Consider the following 27707-nt stretch of genomic DNA (forward strand, 5'->3'; position numbering starts at 1 on the left):
GCCGCTCCACGGCGTGTGGGATCTTCCCGGACCAGGGCACAGACCCGTGTCCCCTGCATCGGCAGGCGGACACTCAACCACTGCGCCACCAGGGAAGCCCGACAGCCTGAATTTAGATGGAGTGGCTGATGTGACATTAACATCAGCTGGCCCCAAACTTAGTAAAGAAGATGATGTCATCCGCGGAGAGTGCAGATACCTCAGTGGGGCTGAGGACTCAAGAGAAGCTCGGGAAATTCTGGGGAAACTGATAGATGGAAATGAGTCAGGAGTCTTAGAGCACGGGTTTCAATCATGCTGTTAATCAGCGGCGTGGCTTTAGGCTGATCACTTCATCTCTATGAACCTGTTTATTCCTCGATAAAGTTAGATATTTACAAGATAACACATAGTTATACAGCGTTCAGTATTCTAAGTACTTTACATCTGTTCACTTAATTCTCACAACGATCCCATAATGAGAAAGAGAGGAATGGAGAGGCTAAGTGACTTGTCTGAGCCATCCAGGCACTGGTGGGAGAGCTGGGGTTTGAACCCGTGCATCTAGCTCTAGGGACTGTACTTATCACCTCTGAGCCATGGTGTCTTGGGTACCTTAACACCTAGTAATCTCTTAAGTCTTAAAAGGTGCTGACATCCCATGTGTCCCTAAAACTAACTTTTTTAGATGGACTGGTAGCTTCTTCACTCTTCTTGTAATCCTCTCAGGAAAGGCTTGCAATGACCGCAAGGTGGCAGCATTAACTCAGAGATACCTGGCCTTGAACTAACCCCGAAGTCAGAATTGGCCCCTTTCTTCCCCTTTATTTTTCTCAAGCCCCAAAGTATACTTATTTGAAGGTGAAGTCACAGCTTGATCTTGTGAGGAGCCCGACAGTGAAGGAGCCACAGAAGTCAAAGCAGAAGTATCCCCATAAGAATGAAGAGCCTTTGAGAGGGAAGAGGAAGAAGATAAATCCAGGAGCACGAGGAAATGATGAGTTATCCGTTTAGTAAGCAGCGGATTCTGGGTCTCTCACTCGCCAAGAGCCAGTACTATTCTATTTTACCATGTTAATAGTCTTCATTTTAAGCAGTTTAATGTTTTTAGAATATTAAACGCAGATAAAGGAGAGTACTAAATTATTTTATAGAGTCCGACGTTTTGGCTAGATTGTCTCAGTTGTTAGATGTTGGACCTACAAGGTGAAGTTTTCTCTTTCCTCCTCTCTTTCCTTTCTCCCCCATCCCCTTCCCTCTTCTCTTCCCTTTTCCTTCTTCTTCTTCTTCTTTCTTCTTCTTCTTCTTCTTCTTCTTCTTCTTCTTCTTCTTCTTCTTCTTCTTCTTCTTCTTCTTCTCCTTCTTCTCCTTCTTCTCCTTCTTCTCCTTCTTCTCCTTCTTCTCCTTCTTCTCCTTCTTCTCCTTCTTCTCCTTCTTCTCCTTCTTCTCCTTCTTCTCCTTCTTCTCCTTCTTCTTCTTCTTCTTCTTCTTCTTCTTCTTCTTCTTCTTCTTCTTCTTCTTCTTCTCTCTTTTTAATCTCTCTCCCTCTTTCTCTCCCTCTTTCTCTCTCCATCCTCCCTTTGGTTGTTGTAGTGATCAAATAAAATAACAATGAGGAAAATCTAGTCTTCAGGTTGAATGTGTGGGTCAGAAGATTAGATCCTACAAAATTTGAAGAGTGGTGCAAAAACATCCTTGGCCTCTTAACACCTAGCTTGCCACTTACTTGACCACTTCTTATTTTATCAAAACAATTTAAATTTATTCTAACAGAAATTTTTTTATAAAAGGAAAAGAAAAAAATGTAAATAAGCTTCACTTTTGTAGCTGACTCTATTGGAACATGCATTTGTGAGTCCCTGTGGGAAGCAGGACCTTTTTCTGGATTCTGAGAGCAGCCCTGTTCTTCTACACTGATTCCCAAAAGGAGCAGTAGAGCACAGTGTAAAACTATGTAGACTTCAAGTCAGACAGACTTGAGCATCTCCTTACTTCCTGGAGTGACAAGCTGCTCCAAGTTGGTGGGTTGTATCCCTTGCTCTAGTCTTGGAATCAGTCAGTTCTCCAAGGAGTTCCTTTTATTGGAGATTATTATTAGAAACCAAGATTAGGGTGTTAGGTATATACTGAAGTTTTCACAACTGTAAAACTGGAAAGATAATATCAATACATTTCTCGTAGAGTTGGGTGAACAGTAAGTGAAAAAACACACTCATATAGTACTTAGCAAGGGCCTGAAACATAGGAATCATCCAATATGTGATCATTCAGTAGGGGCTGGAATAGAAGACTGCTTCCTGTAAACTCCATGCTAAAGCTCATTTAAAATCAATTGATTGGAAAAAAATTTCATGAAACTGTTTTGATCCATAAAAGTCCTTGTAACTTGAGGTTCCTTAGAGCTGGATTTAGGCAAATGGAAAATTTGATGAAGTCTATCATCTACATTTAAAATTAGAAATTTTAATTTCTAATTTTAAATAAAGATGAAATTAAAATGAAAATTTCTCCCCGTTTAGTCTTAGAGAAAGTGCCAAATCCCAAATTCTCACAGGACGTCTTCTATAGGCTGAGTGGGGATGGTTGGACCCTGCAGCTCCTTTGAAGGCATTTTTGATGGAACTTGATCACCAATCATTTTATCCCTTGCTTGAAGGCCTGGAGCTCCCCCTGGGCTTTTAAGCCTTTCCACATCACAATAATCTTTCATTCCCTCAGGAAAGTGGTGTTTTTTTGTTTGTTTGTTTTTTTCAGTTGTCTTTTTTTTTTAACATCTTTATTGGAGTATAATTGCTTTACAATGGTGTGTTAGTTTTTGCTTTAAAACAAAGTGAAACAATTATACATATACATATATCCCCATATCTCCTCCCTCTTGCATCTCCCTCCCTCTCACCCTCCCTATCCCACCCCTCTGGGTGGTCACAAAGCACTGAGCGTATCTCCCTATGCTATGTGGCTGCTTCCCACTAGGTATCTATTTTACGTTTGGTAGTGTATATATGTCCATGCCACTCTCTCACTTTCTCCCAGCTTACCCTTCCCCCTCCCCATATCCTCAAGTCCATTCTCTAGTAGGTCTGCATCTTTATTCCAGTCTTGCCCCTAGGTGGGAATGTAAATTGATACAGCCACTATGGAGAACAGTATGGAGGTTCCTTAAAAAACTAAAAATAGAACTACCATATGACCCAGCAATCCCACTACTAGGCATATACCCTGAGAAAACCATAATTCAAAAAGAGTCATGTACCAAAATGTTCATTGCAGCTCTATTTACAATAGCCAGGACGTGGAAGCAACCTAAGTGTCCATCGACAGATGAATGGATAAAGAAGATGTGGCGCAATATTACTCAGCCATAAAAAGAAACGAAACTGAGTTATTTGTAATGAGATGGATGGACCTAGAGTCTGTCATACAGAGTGCAGTAAGTCAGAAAGAGAAAAACAAATACCGTATGCTAACATATATATATGGAATCTAAGAAAGTGGTGTTGGTGTTTTGATTACTCGTTTGCATGTTACTGAGCTCTGGATTGGGGTTGAGTCCCTCCAGAGGCTCCCACATCTACATAGATGCCAGCTTCTGGCTGATCCCAGGCCTCTCATACAGTTTAGTACCTCTCAAGCTCTGAAACAAGCTGCATCCGCAGCTGAACTGCTTTTACACCTACTTCGTAGCCTCAGGAAATCTTTTACACTTTGAAATCTGAGGTCTTCTGAGACTGAACAGCTTTTCTTTTCTTTTGCAGGCTTCAAAAACCCCTGTAGTTGAAGGCAGTTCTGAATTAAGGTCTCAGAATTCCCAAGGAACTAGGTATGTTTTCCCTGACTTTTTTTTTTCAACATTTTTTGTACTGTGGGTAAAAATAATGGGTTTTTTTAGGAGAAAGGGGCTCAGAAGTAGGTATAAAAAAAGGACTCAAATCCATTTTCCCCACTTTCCTCTGCCACATGAAAAACTGAGACAATGAACCTCTCCTAGGTAATTTTTGGGTCATCTTTTCTTAAACAGAAACTGACATAGTCATTTCTAGGTAGAATGCTGCTACCAGCTGGTGTTAATAAAATCTGGGACTCAAGTTCATATGATTGACCAATAGTTTTTCAAAATATTTTTTTGTTGAAGTATAGTTGATTTACAATGTTGTGCTAGTTTCTGGTATACAGCAAAGTGATTCAGTTATAGATGTATATATAATATATAAATATACATGACCTTGTCATTTATCTATTTTATATAGAGATAAATATTTTATATTTTGTATCTGTTAATCCCTATAAATATATATGACCTTGTCATTTATCTATTTTATATAGAGATAAATATTTTATATTTTGTATCTGTTAATCCCAAACTCCTAATTTATCCCTCTCCCACCTCCTTTCCCCTTTGGTAACCATAAGTTTGTTTTCTATTGATTGACAGATAGTTTAATGAAAAGATAAATTAGTTTGTATTGAGCACCCACCATAGACCACACAGTGGCTAGATTTTCTCATATTTTATCTTCCTTAATCCTTTATTGTCTCTTTCTTCGTGGAATTTAGTCTTATGGTTTTCCGTTGAGAATCTTCTTTTGGAAATCCCCCAGTGGGATGTGATGGCTGAGGGTGATTCTTCAAACACCTTTAGAAACAATTTTGATAACACTTTTATTTTCAGATTATTTGTCTTGGTGGTTTCTACTTTTATAATCCCTTAATCCTTGAAGTTTTAATGGTTTGCAGTTTTCAACACACTTTCTTATTTGTTATTTATTTATTTAGCCATGCCACAAGGCTTGTGGGATCTTAATTCCCTGACCAGGGATCGAACCCAGGCCCTCAGCAGTAAAAGTGCAGAGTCTTAACCACTGAACCGCCAGGGAATTCCCTCATATTTGTTATTTATTAAATAAAGCAGTTGATCACAGGCTACCTTTAAATATTTTTTTTAATGTACTTACTTTTCCTAGGCTCCTTCTGATATTTATTTTAGGCCTATGCAGAAAAGCTTGGCCTTTGTAGGACTTTGGTGGGAGGGAACACAGCAGCAGTAGCAGCAATGGGATTTAGATTCAGGCCTTCAGGGATGGTGCCGGGCAAAGCAAGGCTTTCCTCTCTCTGCCCTGACTCCAAATTCTCTTTGCCGCTCTGGATCCAGACACATTTATTAATAGTGACATAATGCATACTAGAAAGTGTTGTCCATCAAGAGAACATAGAAATACTTTGAATGTTAATTGATAATATATGAAGATGGCAGTCTGGGGCAATTCAATATAGCGAGTGCATGATAACTGTTAGAAATCAGACCTACAGCTTAGGTACGTATAATTGGGTGGTCAGTATTAACCATGAAAATTGATTAAATAAGCATTTGAGAAGGTGTTTTGGAATAGAATTCAGAATCCACACTAAGTCAGCTGCCTTTCATTTTTGGAGTTTTTCTGCATCGTTTACCCTACCTTGTGTTGGGGAAGAGGTTGGTTTATGAAATAGGAAGGTGAGTATCTCTTTAGTTGAAGGACCACAGTACTTGGCAAGCAGTCTTCCCTTCCTAGACTACCCCACCAATGAGCAGCAATATTTGGCTGGAGTGCTGGATCTTGAACTAACTGCTTTATCTCACCAAGTCTCAGCTTCTTCATATATATACATCTATACATGAATATGGGTCTGTAATATATGTGTATGCTGTAAAATATATAATATACATAACTCATGGAATTGTGATTTAGTAAACTGTGAACACAAATAGAGTTTTACAATCTCTAGAACAGTGGTTCTCCACCAGGGATGACCCTGTGGATGTTTGGGACATTTGGCAGTACCTGGAGACATTGTCGTTTGTCACAGCTGGGGAAGGGAGCAAGCTCCTGGCATCTAGTGGATGGAGGCCAGGGATACTGCTGAAGCTCCTACAATGCACTGGACAGCCTTTCCCCTGCCTCACCCCCGCCTGCAACCAAAGAACTGTCCAGCCCAGAATGTTTTTTTTAAATTAATTTCTATTGGAGTATAGTTGATTTACAATGTTGTGTTAGTTTCTGCTGTATAGCAAGGTGAATCAGTTATACATATACATATATCCACTCTTTTTTAGGTTCTTTTCTCATATAGGTCATTACAGAGTATTGAATAGAGTTCCCTGTTATACAGTTGGTCCTTATTTAGTTATCTATTTTATATATAGTAGCATGTATATGTCAATCCCAATCTCCCAATTTATCCCTCCCCCTCCCTGTTTCCACCTTGGTAACCATAAGTTTGCTTTCTACATTTGTGACTCTAATTCTGTTTTGTAAATAAGTTCATTTGTACCGTTTTTAAAGATTCCACATATAAGCAATACCATATGATATTTGTCTTTTTCTGTCTGACTTTCTTCACTCAGTATGACAAGCTCTAGGTCCATCCGTGTTGCTGCAAATGGCATTATTTCATTCTTTTTTATTTATTTATTTTTTTTGCGGTACGCAGGCCTCACTGTTGTGGCCTCTCCTGTTGCGGAGCACAGGCTCCGGACGCTCAGGCTCAGCGGCCATGGCTCACGGGCCCAGCCGCTCTGCGGCATGTGGGATCCTCCCGGACCGGGGCACGAACCCGTGTCCCCTGCGTCGGCAGGCAGACTCTCAACCACTGTGCCACCAGAGAAGCCCCTCATTCTTTTTTTAATCCAGCACATAATGTTAATAGTGATGAGGTTGATAGATCCTGCTCTGGGGCTTTGTACAGATATTGCAGTTAAGAGGCCCCAGGTTCCTAATATATAATATCAGGAAACTGCCTGTCATCGATGATAGGATATTGTGTCTGTTAAATTATAGAGTACACACACATGACAAAAGTCGAAAGGAAAAAAAGAAGGACTGGCTAAATGTAATGAAAGTGCTGCTGGTTGGAAAGTTAATTGACACATTACTGAATGGAAATCTGTCAATAAGCAAAAGAAGGATAAAAATATAAAATTCTAGGAATTTATCTTAAGGAAAAAGAAAGGGGCATGAGAGGACATCTACAAGGGTATTCCCTGGAGCACTGTTTATAAAGGTGGAAAGTGGAAACCAGGACTGGAGTTCTATCATGGTTCCTGACCAATAGCATTTCCAAACTGGCTGAGCCAGCCTTGTGATACCAGCTGTGACACTCGTGTGTGTAATCGTCATCTGAACAGGACAGGCTGGGCTGTCTCCTTTTGTGGTATAAAAAAGGCTCCTTACCAATCTGATCACTGCAGTTGCAGATAACCAAGGTCAAGCAGAGCTGAAGCCCTTTCTCCCTTAAATCCCTTCTTTTTCCCTTTCTCTCTTCCTCTGTCTGAGCCTGTTGCCACCCATTCTGCCACCAGGGACAGGAAAAACCTAGAAGCACGTCAGACTGAGGGAAAACAATAGGAGAGAGAGACAGGTCACTAGAATTAGGACACAAGTCTTTCTCCAGGCCTGCCCATCCCCAGTCTCACTGTTAATTCTGAATATTTTTTATACTACGAGTCTTAGCTAATATGTTGGCAGAAAAGGTGGACCCAGCTAGAGAACAAGAAGCTGTTTGTTGTGGGGTTAGTTAGCCTGAAAAATGTTTAAACACTTTGCTATTGATGTTCTAATTAATTCACCAAATATTTAGGTATGTGATCAAGGGTTCATGGTAGGCTGGGTGGTTGCTCAACTAATTGTGTGAATCACTCAAGTCTCAAGTGCTTTGGGAGAGCAGAGAAGGGAGAACTTAATTGTAATCAGGATCAATAACAAAGACTTCTGATAGGAAGTGGCGAGGTATAATCTCAATTTAAGTATATAAATATAAAATACAATTGGATTACTGTTGAGGGATAAACTTATAAAGACATTAAAATTGTAGTTAAGAGCTTTGGATTTGATATCAGAGAGACCAAGGTTTTAAGTCCACTTTCAAGACTTACCAGTTATGTGACTTTGGGCGATATTTTTCTCTTCTTCTCTTCTTCTCCTTCATCCTCTTCTTCCTCCTCCCCCCTTCCTCCTCCTACACCCCCTCCTTCTTCTTCATCTTCTTATTATTACTATTATTTCATAATAATAGCTCTCCAGTCTTTATCTAAAAGCTACTAGATTTTAGGAGCAGATAGTAGCCAGAAAAAAGAGACCAAGTATAAAATATACTGATAACTGGAAATAATCTAAGTAAAAAGCAAAATGCTCTATTTGCATATTTTATATCATGGAGCATTGTTGAAAAAGGTGAACATTTTGAAATAAGAGTATTATCATATATACTCCTTGGGTATATTTTGCACAGTTTACACATTTATACAGTTTCTCCTTGTGTAAAATGAGGAAAATAATATGATCAACCCCAAAGAGTTGGTTTGAGGATTAAATAAGTTAACTTCAAGGAAAGCTCTTGGAGCAGTGCCTGGCATACAGTAAGCTCTTACTGTGCTTAATACCATATAATTCTATTGGCATACAAAACATCAGGAAATCTCTGTAGAGGCTATACTCTTAGGAGTGGAATAAAAAAAAAAGGAATGAGGGATTTATACTTTGTACTTCATACTATTCTCTTTTTGATTTTTTAAAAACTGAATAAACAAAATCTTAAAAGTTAGGCTACAAGACATATCATATTTTGTTTCATATGATGTAAACAGGTAGACTAGCTCAAGCTCTGAGTGTATGGACATTGGGTTCAGAAGTATAAAGATGTGAATTTAACTCTGACCCCTACTAATTAGGTCATTCTCGTCAATATTAAGCTCCCAAGAAAGTAGGCATAATAGTACTTATCTCACGGGATTAAATGCTGTAATGTAATAGAAGGGTCTAGCAGGTGCCTTACACAGAGTACTTTCTCAATATATATTAGTTTTCTTTTTTTATATCATCCCTCTATACTTTCATCTGTTTCACTGGCTCCTCTTCTTTAATTGCCAGGCTAAATTGAAGTTAACCTCAGTGGAGAATAGCACAGAAGCAACAGAGTTCATCCTCTTGGGATTAACAGATGACCCCAACCTCCAGGTTCCCCTTCTCCTGGTATTTTTGTTCACCTACCTCATCACTTTGGTTGGGAATGGCGGGGGGATGATGCTGGTCATCTGCTCAGACTCCCATCTCCACACTCCAATGTACTTCTTCCTCAGCAACCTTTCCTTTGTCGATCCGGGTTACTCATCAGCCGTAGCACCCAAGACGGTGGCTGCACCGCACTCAGGAAACAAACTCATCTCCCACAATGGATGTGCTGCTCAGGCCTTCTTCTCTGTGGGTTTTGCCACCGTCGAGTGCTACCTCCTGGCCTCCATGGCCTGTGACCGCCATGCAGTGCTGTGTAGGCCCCTTCATTACACCACCACCATGATAGCAGGTGTGTGTGCCCTCCTGATGATGGGCTCCTATGTCTGTGGCTTCCTCAATGCCCGTGGCTTCCTCAATGCCTGCATCCACACAGCAGACACCTTCAGACTCTCCTTCTGTGGTTCAAATGAGATGAATCACTTTTTCTGTGAAGACCCTCCACTCCTGGCTCTCTTGTGCTCCAACACATGCATGAGCAAGCTGGTGGTCTTCTTTGTCGTGGGCTTCAATGTCTTTTTCACCCTCCTGGTCATCCTCATCTCTTATTTCTTCACATACATTGCCGTTTGACGGAGGCATTCTGCGGAAGGAAGGAAGAAAGCCTTCTCCACCTGCGCGTCCCATCTCACGGCCATCTCCATTTTCTATGGAACAATCATCTTCATGTACTTACAGCCCAGCTCCACCCAGTCCATGGACATGGACAAAATAGCATCTGTGTTTTACACGGTGGTGATTCCCATGCTGAACCTCTTGATCTACAGTCTTAGGGACAAAGAAGTGAAACATGCTCTCTGGAAAATACTCAACAAACTTAATTCCCTGTCTTTAAGTGTGAGTAGGAAGTAGGCAGGTAACTAAGGGATAAACCTTCCCCCCAGACCTAGATGCCACCTCAACTTTTGAGGTTTGGCAGATTTCAGTTCTTTCTTCTCCAAGAACAGTGGTTACTTCTGCTGTTAGTAAAAGTGGTAAAAAAAAAAAAAAAAAAAAGCAGCCCTTTGAAATGTCTCACTCAGAAAAATAACCTTATATTTAGTGAACAACACCCTGGGATGTTTAAAATCTTTCCTGCATTAGTTTCCCGACACGGTTTGAAGCAGAAGATCAAAGCATAAAGTGAATGCACTGACTTTCCCTCTCCCTATTTTAATTGGGAGAAATTTTCCATGTGTTATTAAAACGTGGTGTAAGGACTTCATCTTCATTGACTAATAGTTGTCAACTGGAAGGCACAGCCTTATGCTTTCCATTTCTTTGATCCATGAGTTTGAAAGTTAAAGTGTCTAATGCTGACAAAGGATGTTTCAATATTTTTAATAACGTCTCAAAGAAGCTTGTAACTGAAAGGACAAGGCACTGGACCAAGAGTCAGGTGACCCAGTATGAAATCCTTCTAACCCCGATCCTTCTGCGCCCACTCTCATTCCCATCCTCACTCATAGACTGTGTACTTTTGTATTCTCCATCTCCTTCTGTTAAAGTGTTAGGACAACTTTGGTAGAAAACAATAAGCCACCTTGTGTATGTATGTTTCAGTAGATAAATTGTTTAAACTTTAACCTGAATAAGTATATCTCTTTTTAGAGTTCCTGCACTCTGTTCTATGCTTTTGGCCTTGGTCTAATCTAACATAATAACCAAAACTTACAGAAGGTTTAAAGAAAACAATTTTTTTCCAAGGGCCTTGAGAAGGGATATTTGTCTTCTGAATTAAATGCTTGCATTTCTCGTCATCCTTAAGTTTGGTGAATCTATTATGAATTCACACAATAGATTTTTGTGCCCTCATTGCATCTGTTTTTTCAATAATTCAGTTTGCCTCTGGATCCCTGTTCTATTCAGATGTTCTGTAATTAGATGCAGCAAAAATTAAAAAGCCTGTGTTAATGTACTTCTTAAGATGGGAATGGCCTGATGATGCACAGCACAAGTCTACCTTCAGGTCTTGTTTCCTGAGCTAACTGGTGTGAGCGGATGTGTGTGGGTGGGAAGGGAGCGGTGATTAATTTCACTTCTCACATATCAACTGCTTGACGTTTATAGCTACGATTAGTCTAAGCTGCCACATATTTCATGATTTCAAGATCTCCAAAAAAAATTTTTTTTTAAATCTTAAATGTGAAAACCAGAAATCTTGGTGGGCTAAATCAGGGAGCTTAGAAGGTCATGTTAGTTTTGAGATGATCAAACTCCATTATGCACAGGACAGCCTTGGTCTGAAGAGGGTTGATCATGGGTCTTGTGGAGAGAGAAGCAAAGAGGGACATTAGGCTGACCTGTAGGAAAAACTTTCTCAAGCACATGGTCACCATCACCTAAAGGGATTGGGAGCTTCTTCTGGATCCAAGGCCTTGACAACCTAGACTTGCCTCATCCATCCTCCCACCTCCCTGCCTTAGCAGTGAGGATTTTCCAGTAACACACAGAAGAACAACCTTGAATGGCCAGGATCCACTTCACCAAGTAGTCCTTCTCAGTGACTTATAGAAGTTACAGAGCTCAAGGTACCCAGATTTGGAGATGAGTCTGGGAAGCATCTATACGAGCATTGAGTGTGTTCCACTCAGAGCTCAGCTTCTTTTCCTACTTGATAGATATCATTAACTCCTTTTCCTCTTCTTCCTGTTCCTCTTTTCCTGCTTCCTCTTTTCCCTTCTCCTCTTCCTCTTTTTCTTCCTTTTTTCCTCAACCTCTTTCCATCTTCAGCCCAAGCAAGAACTTCCCTCACCACTAAGCAGTTAGATCCCTGTGAAAAATTAAAGTCTACAGTTTTTATATGAAAACTGTTACAGTACCTAGTAAGGTGTGTTTCTGGGCATGTTTCTTTCTGCCTCTATATCCCAGTTTAGGCAGAAAAGTATGTGGATCTTCTAAGAGTTAAAGGCCTAATGACTACATATTACATTTTCTATTGAAGTCATCTCAAACTAGCACTAGAGTTGACTGCAAATGGGTATCAAGGTCCTAGTTCTAGTATCAAGAGCTGGATGAAGATTCTTACCCTTCTTATCAGTTGTATGACCTTGAGAAAGTCATTTGATCTCTTTGAACCCAACATACAGGATAAACTGTGAAGATACCATGAAATAAAGTATGCAAACATGCCCGTCATAATGCATGCATGATTTATACAGCTGAGAGTCCTGCAATAGCTCTCACTTCTCTGTTCTTGTACTTCCCACTTTTGGCTCCTGAGCTCCCCACTCTGTCCACCCCATCCACGTCCAAGCCTTTATGTCCATTCATTGTTTAATTTCCTGTCCTCCAACCTCCCAGGCTTACAGCAGACACATTTCAATCTGACATCACGTGAGTATTCATTTACATAAGCTACTCAGAAGGAGATGTCTTGTTGCCAGTAAGACATCAATTTACAGAATACAGATTACCATGGGGAACTTTTCACGTCCACATGGGAAATCTCTCAAATGGAGACAAAATGCTCATTTGGTTTTTAACAACACCCACCCTCTCCCTGCATGAATGTCCTCATGAAGGAAAGACACTGTGAGTAAGACCTGAAGCTCAAGTTAGCACAGTAAAGGCACAGGAAGATTTCCTTCCTGAAACGTCCAAAAACAGAATGTGAAAACACATATATAAGGACAATTATTTACATCAGGGTAGATTATCCTTTTGAAAAAGGATTCATGATTGAATTATTTTAAATAGGAGTCTCCCTTTGTGCATGAAATAATTTGTTTAGCTTTTATGTATATGGAAAGAAAAATTAAAATATCAAGAGTCCTGGACGATTGAAGCCAACATTACAGAGGTCATAGACTCTTTAGCCACGAAAGAGTCTTTAAAAATAATCTATACCAGTTTCTCTCATTTTACAATTGAAAACCCTGATTCCCACAGTTTAACTTGCTTAACCTCCCAAGAACCAAATCTTCCTTGACTCTTATTCATCCTCTACTTTCTATAAAGTTCTTGATGTATCAAAAGACATTTTTACTTTCATTTGTTCACTAGGAGACAGACTTTTGTGCTTCAGTTTTGCAGTTGAAGAAATCAACTCTTTGAAAAGCTTACTTGCCTAGCAGTAACAAGAGGAGCCCAGATTTGAACATAAGTCTTGCTTTCCTGCCCAATTCTCTGAGAAAAAAAAGTAGCCTTGTATTTCAGTAAATGTCAATAGACGACTTATTTGATGTATAAATCATTTAAAGACAGGCTTTCATGATATGTCCCTGCTGTGTGGAAAGGCATGCTGGAGAATACAAACACATTTAAGAATATAAGATATAATTCCTACTTCAACAAAGCACATCTTCCTGCATATATGGTGACCGATGTAATGCACTTTGAGATTCATGACTCAGTGTTCAACAACTTTGTTGGCAGGAATTTTTCCTATATTCTATGAAATATGCATCAATCAGGGCATATCAGACTTGAGAGTCGGAATTGGCTCTTTGAATGCTGCATCCCACGGCGATAGCCAAGCCCCAGCCAATACTTACTGGGCACAAGCTGCAGGAAAGACATGGTGTGAGGTTTGTGAAGGAACCAGTAATAGACTACATTGTTCCTGCTTCAGGAGAAGCTTGCAAATAGTGCAGTGGAACAAGGCACATACTTCAAGATAGATGACCACTAAAGGCATTTGTGGTTATTGTCAAGTGAGTAGTATAGAAAATAAGATTTGAACTCTTCAGAGATGGGAAAGAATCCTGTGGGTGGAAAAAGCTCCCTGGAGGAGGTGGAACTTGAGCCAGAATCTGAAGAGATGATACAGAGAGTCCAGAAGTCCAAGACAGGAGATCTGGATTCTAGTCAAAACTCTACCACTTACTGGTTCTGAGATTGGCATAAGCCACTTAGCTTTGAGCCAAGTTCCTCCTCATCAAAGTGGAGATAAAAGCACCAGCCATGCCTTCCTCAAGGGTGTTATGAGGGTCAAATGAAATAATGGGCAGGAAAGCATTTTAAAAATTGCCACCCTTGTTCTAAGGGCATTATTGCTGCTGGTAATTCTATTATAAGCAGAGCTGAATGGGGGAGTTCCCGACCTATAGGGACCCATCTGAACTCAGGTGTGGAGATGGCATTGCATATGGCAGAATCTTCTGTTGGCAGGAACTTGTAAGAAAATAAACTATTCAGATTAGAAGTAGGTAAATCACCAACTCCTCAGTCCATTACTTCTAGTCAATTAAGACTCCTTCCCATCAAACTGGATGAAGAGCCTGGGCTTATGGGAACAACTGTGTCCCCACAGAGAAATCATGCTTCTACAGAGAGACTTCTGTAGGATACCACCACTCAGCTATGCAGATCCAAGCCCTAGATTCCTACCTCCTGTTTATAACATGGGATTTCTCAGTGGTTGGTCTGTGATTATTTCACAAGCAAGGTATGTTTGTGTGTTAGTTGAGGGGGGTGGGGATGGATAAGATTACTGTAGTGTATTTAATCAGCAAAAAGTTAGTGTGCATGTGTTTGTATAAAATGCTTTTGCTTTAAACTTTCTACAAATCAGTGAGAAAAGTCAGACAACCCAATAGAAAAATACAAAATTTAATTTTCCAGTCTATTGTTCATGTTAATTTGGTTTATCTCTGGTTTGAGGTAAAGATGAATAAGGCTGATGTGAACATTTTTGTCATGTATGTCAGTGCACATATGCCTTCAGTTCTCTAGAGTGTATCTATTTTAAAGTGTAATTGCTGAATCATAGGCTATATACAGTTTCAACTTTACTGAATAAAATGTGTTATTTTCCAAAGTAATTGTGCCAATTTATACTCCCATAAACAGTGTGTGAATTCCCACTGCCAACACTTGGTATAACTGGGTTTTAAATTATGCCAATTTGGAGAGAGGTCAGTGTTTTCTTATTGTTGTCTTAATTTGCATTTCCTTGATTACTGATGAAACTAAACACACATGTTTCTTTTTTTTTCAAATCTTTCAGCCATTTTTCTATTGTTGTGTAAAAAGAAAGCACGCCACAAACAGATACAAATGTATGGGAATGGAAGTACAGAGGCTGCTGCTCTATTCTTGACTTAGGTGGTGGATATATTGGAATTTGTTATTATTAAACTAAGACTAGATGTTTTATGCACTTAAAAATATATATGCCTGTCTCACAGTAAAAATGTTAAAAAAGGTAAGTCAAACATAGCTCCTAAAATCAAAGGGTTCATGTACTTTTCTGTTATGCACTTTTCTGTATAAGATATATTTCACAATAGAAATGTTAAAAAAGGTATATCAAACAGAGCTCCTATATTCAAGAAGTTTATAGTATAAACTAAAGTGAGGACAATATCTACATATAAGTAACTTTAATTCTATGTGGAAAATTATAAACAACTACGAGAGATACACATAAAATGCTATGGTATTTGTTTTTCTCTTTCTGACTATACGGAATCCAAAAAAAAAAAAAAAAAAAAAGGTTATGAAGAACCTAGGGGCAGGATGGGAATAAAGATGCAGACCTACTAGAGAATGGGCTTGAGGACACGGGGAGGGGGAAGGGTAAGCTGGGACAAAGTGAGAGAGTGTCATGGACATATACACACTACTAAATGTAAAATAGATAGCTAGTGGGAAGCAGCCGCATAGCACAGGGAGATCAGCTCAGTGGTTTGTGACCACCTAGAGGGGTGGGATACGGAGGGTGGGAGGGAGGGAGATGCAAGAGGGAAGAGATATGGGGATATATGTGTATGTATAGCTGATTCACTTTGTTATAAAGCAGAAACTAACACACCATTGTAAAGCAATTATACTCCAAAAAAGATGTTTTAAAAAAATGCTATGGTAGAATAAAGGAAGGATAGATCCCGGAGTGGGGACTTGAAGAACATAACATTTGTTCTGGACAAGAGATACAGTGAAATGGGAAGGACGGTATGCAGATGTATTCAGCAAACAGTATTCTGTTTGTCTGGAATGTAATATTCATGAAGAGAAATAATAGAAAATAAGTTTGGGATGCTGTAAATTGGTGCCCAACTGTAGAGGCTATTCTCTTTCAGATTAAGATTTTCAAGTTTATACTATAGATTCTGACTCCACTAAAGAAAGTTTAGATATTGTGCAGATGTCAGAGCTAAAGGCAAAATCCCAACTACTGTAGGAAAACATTTAAAACAGGTTTGCTTATGCAACTGTGTTCAAACAAAGCTTTTGTTTGCTTTAGGCAATTGTTCAGCATTTTATGTGTGAGCACATATCCACCTAAAAAGTTATTCCAGCACGTGTTGGAACAGAAATTGGTCATTTTTTTTTTTTTTTGATATATCCAGAATCCACTTTCCTTCTTAAAAACGTTCTGACTTTCTTGGAGAATGGTCTCTTAATTATTGGGTTGATGGAGGAAGAATTCCCTGTGCCCACCCAAGTTTATGGAAACTGAGGCAAGGAGAGTCTTTCCTTCCCTGCCCCCCTAGAGAGAGAACCCTGAATTGTAATGCATTAGAGATATAGAGAGGCAAGCATGAGTCCTAAGCTCAGCCAGTAACAAGTTCTCATTTCCCCCCATTTAAATCTGAAGCAAGTGATGCAAGGGCAGCATGTAGGCTTGGAGGCATTTGCCCCTTTAGTGGGATTCTCATTGGGCCATTCTAGCCAGGACATGGTTTCTTGGCTGCTGACTTCTGTTCCTTAGCCTCTGAAATGCCCTTGGTTCCTACCTTTGGTCTAGTTTCCCTTTGATTCTGTGAATGTCTTGATATTCTTTCAATCATCCCCATTTTTTCCTTTATATTAGCCTGAGTTGGTCTCTGTAAAAAAAGATAACTGATATATCTAGCATGTGAAAGACACTCCTCCAGGGACTGTACAGTGCACAAGAGACAAGCTCCCAGCCTCAAGAAATTGAAAAATAGAGTAGAAATGTAAAATGTTAAAAGAATAGGGAAAAAACCCCTCAATAATATGAGCCCATAAATACTTCAATGGGCATTTCATTAGGAAAATGAATAATGCCGAGAAAGCATTCCACAAAATTTAACTTACTTCAGAAAGCTAAGTAATTACCAAATCATCCATTTTTTAACCAATTTTTCATGCTGACAATGTTGATTAAGATCTGGAGTTATTGGTACATAGGAATAAAAGATACCACCGTTGCATGTTTTAGACAAGGAAGTTGAGGCCCAGGGAGGGGAAGTGGTCTCACATCCAGAAAGTGGCAGAGCCAGATCCTGTGACATATTCCATCACTGCAGACGCCACACACACCACAGTGCTCCTGGCTGGTGGCTGCAACCCACTCTATGCTTGAGAACACTCACTTTTGCTTCTCCTGGGATGTTTCTGGTAGAATCACTCTTTGCTCTTATAAACACATTACTGGTTCCCTCCTCAGATAATGTCACTTTCTGCATGACATGTGGGCCTGGCTAGAGCTGGACAGAAAGTCATATCCAAGAGCCAACCTGTGCCTTTCAAGTTCATAGTAGCATCTTCTCTTTGGGTCCCTAGTTGGCTACTCTTTACATTTCCTCTCTTCAGTTCCAAGCACCCCTTATGTCAATAATAGTAAATATATATATATATATATATATATATATATATACACACATATATGCATGCTTTTTTTATATTTTTTTCCATTTTGGTTTATCCCAGGAGATTGGATATAGTTCCCTGTGCTATACAGTAGGACCTTGTTGTTTATCCATTCTAAATGCAATAGTTTGCGTCTACCAAACCCAAACTCCCAGTCTATCCCTCCCCCTCCCCCCTCCCCCTTGGCAACAGGTCTGTTTTCTGTGTCTGTGAGTCTGTTTCTGTTTTGTGGATAGGTTCATTTGTGCCATATTTTAGTGATATCATATGGTACTTGTCTTTCTGTTTCTCACCTATTTTACTTAGTATGATAAATTCTAGTTACAACCATGTAGCTGCAAATGGCATTATTTTGTTCATTTTCATGTCTGAGTGGTATTCCATTGTATATATGTACCACATCTTCTTTATCCATTCCTCTGTCAATGGACATTTAGGTTGTTTCCATGTCTTGGCTATTGTAAATAGTGCTGCTATGAACATAGGGGTGCATGTGTCTTTTTGAATTAGAGTTTTGTCTGGATATATGCCCAGGAATGGGATTTCTGGATCATATGGTAGCTCGATGTTTAGTTTTCTGAGGAACCTCCATGCTGTTTTCCATAGTGGCTGCACCAGCTTACATTCCCACCAACAGAGCAGGAGGGTTCCCTTTTCTCCACACCCTCTCCAGCATTTGTTATTTGTAGAGTTTTAGTCATGGCCATTCTGACCGGTGTGAGGAGGTACCTCACTGTAGTTTTGATTTGCATTTCTCTAATTGGACCTCGTATTTGAACTCCCTCCAGGAATTGCCTTCAGCTGAAGGGAGACACCTCACTCAAGGTAACCCATATCCAAGACTGGTCAGTGAGGGATACAAAGGCCTGGCCCCTTATCTCCTTGAGACATTTCCTAAGGGCCATCCCAGCCCCAGAGATCCCCAAGGGATTGGCTGAGGCCTTTGTTGCAACTTCACCACAGTCCAACTTCTCGCTCTGGTCCCACTGCCATCTCTCCCTCATAGGTGCTGTTCCTAAGAACATTCCCCAGGGAGCCACCTGCATGCAAATCTCAGTCTCAGAGCCCATTCCCAGCAAATATGATCTAAGAAGTCTCCTCACACACTCTAAATTCTGTGATAGTTTCTGAGGGTCGAGTAATACTGTTTCACATTCCTCAGGATCGTGATTTCTGTTGCCAACAATCGCAGAGATAGAATCCTAAATCTCCAGACTTGTTTTCTGAAGAAAGCAGAAAATAGTAGCCCTGAGGTTAGTGCACACAATACTCATACACCCTACAGATGTAAATAGGCTTAGAGACCACCCCCACTTCCTTAAATATTTTCTGAGTGTTTTCTGTGTGCTAAAAGCTCTGCTGAACACTTTTATTTCTCACAATTACTCTATTAGCATTTACTTTATTATCCTAGTTTTATTTTTTATTTATTTTTATTTATTTTTTAATTGAAGTATAGTTGATTTACACTGTTACAACGTTAATTTCTGCTATACAGCAAAGTGATTCAGTTATGCATATATATGTTCTTTTTCATATTCTTTTCCATTACGGTTTATCATAGGATATTGAATATAGTTCTCTGGGCTGTACAGCAGGACCTTGTTGTTTATTCATTCTACATATGATAGTTTCCATCTGCTGACTCCAAACTCCTACTCCACCCCTAGTTTTATAATTGATAAAACCAAGGCTTAGAGCTGTGGAGTAACTTCCTGAAGGACGAAAAGCTGGAGAAGTGTCACCATATTCTACTAAATGGTAAGTGGTTTGAGGACAGGCACTCTGTCATCTTTACTTTTGAATCCCTGGCACCTAACTTAGTACCTGGCACGTAGCAGGTGTTCAATGCATCTTCCTTTATTTTTATTTTTTTAACTTTTAATTTTGTACTGGAGTATAACTGATTAACAATGTTGTATTAGTTTCAGGTGTACAGAAAAGTGATTCAGTTATACATATACATGTATCTATTCTTTTTCAAATTCTTTTCCCAATGGGGTTGTTACAGAATATTGAGCAGAGTTCCCTGTGCTATACAGTAGGTCCTTATTAGTTATCTATTTTAAATACAGCAGTGTGTACATGTCCATCCCAAACTCCCTAACTGTCCCTCCCCCACACCCTTCCCCACAGTAACCATAAGTTCGTTCTCTAAGTTCACGAGTCTGTTTCTGTTTTTTATGTAAGTTCATGTGTATCATCATTTAAAAAAAAATTTTTTTAGAGAAATATCGTATGATATCGCTTATATGCAGAATCTAAATCAATGCATCTTCCTGAAAGGATTAATGATTAAACCTTCAAGGAAAGGGAATTATAATTTTATTGATCACTTTTATCATGCCAGATATGTTTTCTATATTTTAATGTACAGTACCTCTTTAAAATTCACAGTACATCTGTGAGAGGTGAATTAATCTTTTTCATTTTCCAGATGGTGAAACTGAGGTTCAGATACACAGGTGCTAAGGGGTAGAACCAGGATTCTAATCCACTCTGTTTGTTGGCTCTCCATGCCTTCTACTCTATCTTGACCTTCCCACCATCTCCTGTTTCTCAGATGAGGAAGTTGAGGTACAAAATCTGTAAGTGGCTCTACCCCAGTCATACTGCTAGAGAGCGGTCCCAGATTTTCTGTTTCCCAATACTCAACATCAGTAGGTCCCCCGCTGGGCACGCCAGCCTCCATAGGACTCCAGCTGCCTTTTCCAAATGGAGTCGGCAAAATGTCATTCTCACTTAGATGGCAAAACTCCTCACCAAATATAAAACTGAAAATGTAGGCCACTTGCCCATGTGATTGTATTTCATAACTCAGAGCTAAAAATAGCTCTCAGCTTGCTTGGCCTGTTTATAACATATTAAAACCTCATATTCAAATTCACTCGCCTCTTGGATTAATGTCAAGATTATGACTTTCCAGGTTTCTTTCTCTTCCCATCTCTATCTCACCCAGCAGGGAGTGGATTATCCTTGTCCACGTTATTTTCCACATGAATCACTGCGTGCTTATTTTCAAAGAGGAATTTTGTGACCTTATTGTCTTTACTGTACCTGCAGAATCCATTTTGGAACGCAGGAAAGAGGTGGTTAAGGGCACAGGCTCCAGGGCTGGAGGGAGGTCAAGGCTGTGTATTCTTTTTTCTTTTTAATTTAATTTTTATTTTATATTGGAGTATAGTTGATTTACAATGTTGTGTTTCAGGTGTACAGCTCAGTAATTCAGTTATATATGCATATATATATATATATATATATATATCCATTCTTTTTCAGATTCTTTTCCCATATAGGTTATTACAGAATATTGAGTAGAGTTCCCTGTGTTATACAGTAGGTCCTTGTTGATTATCTATTTTATATATAGTAGTGTGTATATGTTAATCCCCAAACCCTAATTTATCTCTCTCCCTCACATTTCCCCTTTGGGAACCATAAGTGTGTTTCTGAAGTTTGTAAGTCTGTTTCTATTTTATAAATAAGTTCATTTGCATCTTTTTTTTTAGATTCCACATATAAGTGATATCATGTGATATTTGTCTTTCTCAATATCATGTGATATTTGACTTCACTTAGTATGATAATCTCTAGGTCTATCCATGTTGCTGCAAATGGCATTATTTCATTCTTTTTTATGGCTGAGTAATATTCCAGTGTATATATGTACCACATCTTCTTTATCCATTCATCTGTTGATGGACATTTAGGTTGCTTCCATATCTTAGCTATTCTAAACAGTGCTGCAATGAATATTGTGGTGCATGTATCCTTTCAAATTATGGTTTTCTTCAGAGAAAGTCTATGTATTCTTGAGCCAGGCATGAAACCTTTGTCTTAGTTTCCTTGTCATTGAAATGGAGACAAAATAATACCTCCTATTTCCTGGGACTGTTGTGAGGATTAAACAACAACAATAAATTCATGGTCAATGTTTAGCTCAATTCCCAACACATACCACACACACACACACACACACACACACACACACACACAGAGTGCACAAATAGAACTACTGAAAACAAAAATCAACAAAACAAAAAATCACCACCACTTAGCATGACCAGCTCATTCCAGTTTGCCTGGGACTTTCCAGCTTTAGTACCGAAAGACTCCAGTCTTGGGAAACCTCTCAGTCCTGGGAAAATTGGAACAATTGGTTACTCAATTCCCCCTCAATGAAACAAACAAAATGTTCTGAGTTATTCATTTATTCATGAAGCTTTTATTGATAACTAAAACATTTCAGACATTTTGATGGCATTTGAAAGGTAAGCATGACCAAAAACTGAGTCCTTACAAAATGCTCAGCATAATGAGAGAGAATCATGAATTATACATGGCAAACTATATACAGTCCTTCCGAAAGCTGGCATGAAATGTTCAAAGAGTAGAACTCTGAAATGCGTTGCTCCTGGGGGATACTTTGTATGAATTTCATGGATTGCACACTTCTGTCTAATAAGGAATTTTTTTTTCTCCAGATATTAATGCTGTCAGGGAGTTAATAGGTTTACACAGGAGAAAGCATTTCCACGAGGAGGTAAGTTAAACAGCTTTCTTTACTGCAGTACTTCTCAGCATTTTTAATAGGCTAGTGAGCATTTGAATCTCTAGGATGGGGGTGTTTTAAGAATTGTTTCCAAACTTTAAGAATTTTGACAACACAGAATTATTTGTAGGGTTTATGGAATGATACCAGCGTTCCACGGGGCTTTGACAAAAAGAAAATCTAGGTGTTATCTGGCACTGGACGTACAAAACTAGGACTAGGGAGAAAAGTGCCAAACCCCAGCTCCTCATAAATAGAGCAGCTGTGCTTCAGTCATAACAGTCTGAGCTGTGGTTCTTAACCTTTTTTTGGTTCATGAACCTCCTTTCAGAATTTGATGAATGCATATGCACAGAGGAAAAAGGCCCCAAACTAGAGGCTTGAACTTTGCAGAGCATACTGGAGAGATGATATATCTCCTGAGGAATTGAAAAATCTTGTTCCCTAAGAGAATTTTGGGCCTTTATAACAGCAGAGATGGAAAAAAAAAAAAAAAAAAAAAAACCCTGCAAGGACTGAAATAAATTCTGACACAAGATAGAATACTCAAGTGTAGTCAAGCATGAAGAATAGTGTGGCATGCCCAAAAGTAGTACTTAGACAAATAATAGTAATTATATATATATATATTTTGTTTGTTTGTTTGTTTTTGTTGTTTTGGGGGTTTTTTTGCGGTACGCGGGCCTCTCACTGTTATGGCCTCTCCCGTTGCGGAGCACAGGCTCTGGACACGCATGCTCAGCAGCCATGACTCACGGGCCCAGCTGCTCTGCGGCATGTGGGATCTTCCCGGACCGGGGCACGAACCCGTGTCCCCTGCATCGGCAGGCGGACTCTCAACCAACTGCACCACCAGGGAAGCCCTATTTTTATATATTGAATGCTTGCTATGACATGCATTACCTTATTTAATCAGAAGGTAGTTTATCATGGTAGTTTAAGCTGTGGCTTCTAAAATTTAAAAATATATATGTATTCCTCATTCTTTTTATCTGTGCTCTCTCCTCCAACCCACAGGAAACTCTGGAGTTACTTGTGCAAATGTCAGTATTACAAATGCAAGAAGCTTAGGTCTCTACCACTTAGAAATAAATCACTTCCAAAACCATACAACCCATATCTAATTGTAAGAAATCCAAGAAATAAAAATTTCATCACAAGATTTATAAAATGAAACAAAGATTAGTGTTGGAAGAGAATAAAGTTGGAGTACCAGCCATTTGCTGGATTTTACTCCCAGTCAGGCTATAACTTCAGACGTCAAGGGGCACAATAGACACAGGAGGATATTTACTTCCAAAGGGAAAAAAAAGCAAAAAAATCCCACATGACTTATGGAAGTAATGTTGTCTGAGGTCTTTGTGACTGGTTGGATGCCCCAGCCTGTGTTTCATTTCCTGCTCTGATGTCCATATCAGCTGCTTCTAGGAATGTTAATAACCTCTTTTTCTGTATTTTTGAGCACAGATGGGTATGCTGGAGAAGAAATAACAATTCATACATCCATGACTTTGCTTAGCAAGTTCCCTAAGTACTTGGTCCCTACAGGCAAGATTTTAATTAAAATATTCAGTACATGAGGCATGGAGCTGTGGATGGATCACAGGAGTACTTGTTCCCTGAGAGCTTCATGTCAGAATAATCCCCTTCAAGACATCAGTCACTGGACCCTTAAATCCCAATCTGGCTTTATTCAGACTCACTATCGTGAGATCAACCTGTGCCCAGAGCAACCTTGTTCACTTGATTTTATTTTGTTACAAGGGAGTCCTCAGGGTCTCACTGCTGGAAGCCGTTTCCTTCACAGTGATATTGCTGTGATACATTAGTCAGAATGACCTTGGATAGCCCTCTGATAACAAGAGGAATCTTTTATCTAGACTGAGTGATTTACCAAGGATTTCACATCCTTTGTCTTATTTCATCCTCAAAGCACTCTGTAAAACATCAAGGGTGGTTATTAGTAATTCCATTAAAAAGTTGTAGAAAGTGAGACTAAGCGAAGTGAAGGAATTCATTTTGTTCCCCTCTGAAACGAGAAATCTAGTATTTAGGACTTTTGAGGTTTGACATGTAGTGCCAAGGAATCCGCTCATGGTCAAAAAGCTGTATTCAGGGCTTCCCTGGTGGCGCAGTGGTTGAGAGTCCTCCTGCCGATGCAGGGGACGCGGGTTCGTGCCCCGGTCCGGGAGGATCCCACATGCCGTGGAGCGGCTGGGCCCGTGAGCCATGGCCGCTTAGCCTGCGCGTCTGGAGCCTGTGCTCCGCAACGGGAGAGGCCACAACAGTGAGAGGCCTACCTACCGCAAAAAAAAAAAAAAAAGCTGAATTCAGATGGATGAGATAAGATAATTCAGAAGGTACAAACTTACAGTTATACAATGAATGTCATGGGGGTATAATGTACAGCATGGTGACTATAGTTAGTAATCCTGTATTGCATATTTGAAAGTTGCCAAGAGAGTAGATCTTAAAAGTCCTCATCACAAGAAAAATTTTTGTAACTATGTATGGGAATGGATGTTAACTAGACTTAGTGTGGTGATCATTTTGTAATACATACAAATATCAAGTCATTGTGTTGTACACCCGAAACTAACATATTGTTACATGCCAATTATACCTCAAAAACAGAGATAATTTAGATCTCAGTGCCAAGGGGAAGCCATAACCTGCTTCTCCTATTAAGTTATCATCGGACTTCATCTTGTAAGGATGTTGGTGGTTATGGTGCTGTAACCAGAGAGGGAAAATTAGTAGAAAAGGAATTGGGATTACATCTTTGGGCAGCTTTAGGAAATGTTGATGTTAGCATAACTTAAAGGGTAGCAGAAGCCATCTAGTCTTTCTTTTTCCTTAACAATTAGGAAACAAGTGTTTTATATTATCACATTTTTGATACTCAAATACATATATTCAGTTCAATATACTTCAGTTCAAAAAGCTTTTATCTTTGCATGAAATTGTTGAACTTTAACACTCAAAGTAATAACTGATACAGTTGGGTTTCAATCTGCCTCTTGTTTTCTATTCAGCCCACCTGTTCTTTGTTTCATTTTTTTCCTTCCTTTTGGAATAAGGTTATCTCAGATTAAGTAATTAACTACTTTTGCTTTTTTGTCCCCTATTATTGCAACTTTCATCCTTCACTTATTAAGTTGTACCTTAATATTTTTATTTTTCCCTCACCAGGAAAGAACAGTACAACATTTTGATTCTGATTGCCTCTCACCCCTTTTTGCTTTTATTGTCATATATTCTAACTTTAAATATAATTTAAACTTTAGAAGATTTTTTTCAACATTATTTTTTAAAGTTAATAAATTTATTTGTATTACTCACATATTAGTCTTTCCAGAGCTTATTCTAATTTCCTGTATTTTCATTTTGGATGTTTTTGTTGTTGTTTTTCAAAGAACCTCCTTTAGTATTTCTTTCAGTACAGGTTTGTGGGCAACTGGATCCCTTAATCTGTTGTCTGAAAAGGTTATCATTTTGTTTCATTTTTGAAAAATAGGATATCTGATTATAAAATTCTAGATTGTGAGTTACTTATCCTTAGTACTTTTAAAGACATCACTCCACTCCATCCTGAATTTATTATTTATTTTGAGAAATTTGGTCAGTCTCACTTTTGCAAGTTTGAAAATAATGCTTCTTTTTTTCCTCTGGCTGCTTTTAAGATTTCCTTTTTGACTTCCATTAAATTAAAATATGATTCCAAATGTGAGGAACAAGCCAGTTGTTTGAATGACTTTACTACTTTTTTTACTCACACTCCTTTTTGTAAAAAGTTAGTAGAGTTTCCTTAAAAAAGTAGGTCCAGGATTAAATATAGTTGAGGAAACACTGGATTTGTCAAATATGAATTTAACTTTAAATTCACACATAAGTAAATCTCCATGAAAGGGTTGTGCAGCATATCACAAATATTTGAATAAATATTACCATCTTGAGGAAATAGAATTCTGTGGAGCACTTTTTGAGACAGGCAGCCTTATTGTGATCTACTTTCTACCATAAACCAGGTCTTCTGTACTGTGTATGTAGCACCCTTCTTAGCATCACAGCATAGAACTTAAATGTAATGCTTAGGATTTCTGTAGCCTGAATTCTCACACATACCTGCTGTGTGTCCTTTGCAAGTTCCTTATTTTCTCCAAGTGTGTTCTTTTTACATTTTTAAAAGAGAATAGTAATAACCTCTACACAGGGTTTTTATGAGTACTATATTAGATAGTGCCTAGCATATAACATGTTTAGCAGCCATATGTTATACTATATATGTTATATGTGTAACATATAAATCTATATATTATATATGTACATTATACTATTAATGAAATTAACATCAGAGTCATTGTAAATGCTAATAGTAACTGACCTGTACTTCACTGACCATAATCATCACTTATTATTTGTAGCATAATATTTGTGTGCATATTTTATATTCCAATTTTAAGTTAAGCGTCTGTATTTCTTGGGAAAAAAAGGGTTTAATACACGTGTTCTCAAGACATGTTTGTGAACTAATAAAAGAATAACAATAATCATAATAAAATTTTTGAGTGATTATCACCTTAGGCATAGTGGCTACAATATATATATATGATATATATATATGATATATATATATATATAATCTCCTTCCAACTATATTATGATGTGATGATGTCTACAGTACCATCATGCCAATCTTATTTCAAGTGCTTGCTAAAGGTTTCATAAGTACTAAATGGAGAGTCTGGTATTTAAATCTCGATGTGTCTGTCTGCATATCTCTCACACTATATAGATACTGGTAAAAGCACGAACTTAGAGGAAAGAAAGATTCTAATGCATTTCCAGTAATAAGAGCAGCAGCTGTTTCTACCAGGACAAGCAAAAAAAAAATTTAAAAAAACTCAAAACATTAGCAGTATAAGATGGTGATTAATGATATATGCAGAGTCTAAATACCTTGGTGTGAGAATTCCGTTCAGTCATGCCTTGATATAGTAGACATTAATTACTCAAAAATCACAAAGTAAATCCTAGGAATTACTGCACTGGGGCTTTTAAAGCTCATAGGTTGTAAGGAATACTTTTTAGGTATGATGGATTCGCCTTGAGAAATAGGTTATCACTTGGCTTACAATAATGCAGGTTCCCAAATCAGTTGGAATGAAGTGAACTCCAGTCTAAAGCTAAATGCCAGTCCCAATGGTTTTTGCTTTAGGCAGGACAAGATTTGAGTTATTCTTACCAGCTGTCCGTGCTGGTCCTATGATACATACCAGTCATTCCTCCTGATAATTTCTGTGTTTGGGATGAGCATTTTTGTTTGTTTGGATTTGTTTACAGATTTTGTTCTGTAAAGAACACAAGGAAGAGGTCTTGCTTACTCTACTGCAGTTACTTGGCTTCTTTAGATTCTGCCAACTTCTTTGACAACTTGAGGTCTTACCATAACTCTTCATGTCATTTGGGGCAATCATCCATGCTACCTTTATTCATCTTTTATGTATTGGCTAAGGTGTTAATTCTCCTGAGAAAAGCATTCTGACCAATCAATTCAAAGTAGATTTTTACTGTTCACTCTCATATAGGCA

General features: G+C 38.7%; 1 protein-coding gene across 1 annotated transcript; it reads left to right on the plus strand.

Moving 5' to 3' along the window:
• Window positions 1-9032: 9032 nt before the first annotated feature.
• LOC307055514 (olfactory receptor 5B21-like) lies at window positions 9033-9875 on the plus strand (the record flags this gene model as incomplete). The annotated part of the gene is given in 2 exon segments (XM_079707749.1): window positions 9033-9593; window positions 9597-9875. Coding segments are annotated over 2 exon segments (840 nt in total).
• Between the last annotated feature and the right edge of the window lie 17832 nt (window positions 9876-27707).

Source organism: Hyperoodon ampullatus, assembly GCF_949752795.1.
Source record: "Hyperoodon ampullatus genome assembly, chromosome: 7".
NCBI classification, from domain to species: domain Eukaryota; kingdom Metazoa; phylum Chordata; class Mammalia; order Artiodactyla; family Ziphiidae; genus Hyperoodon; species Hyperoodon ampullatus.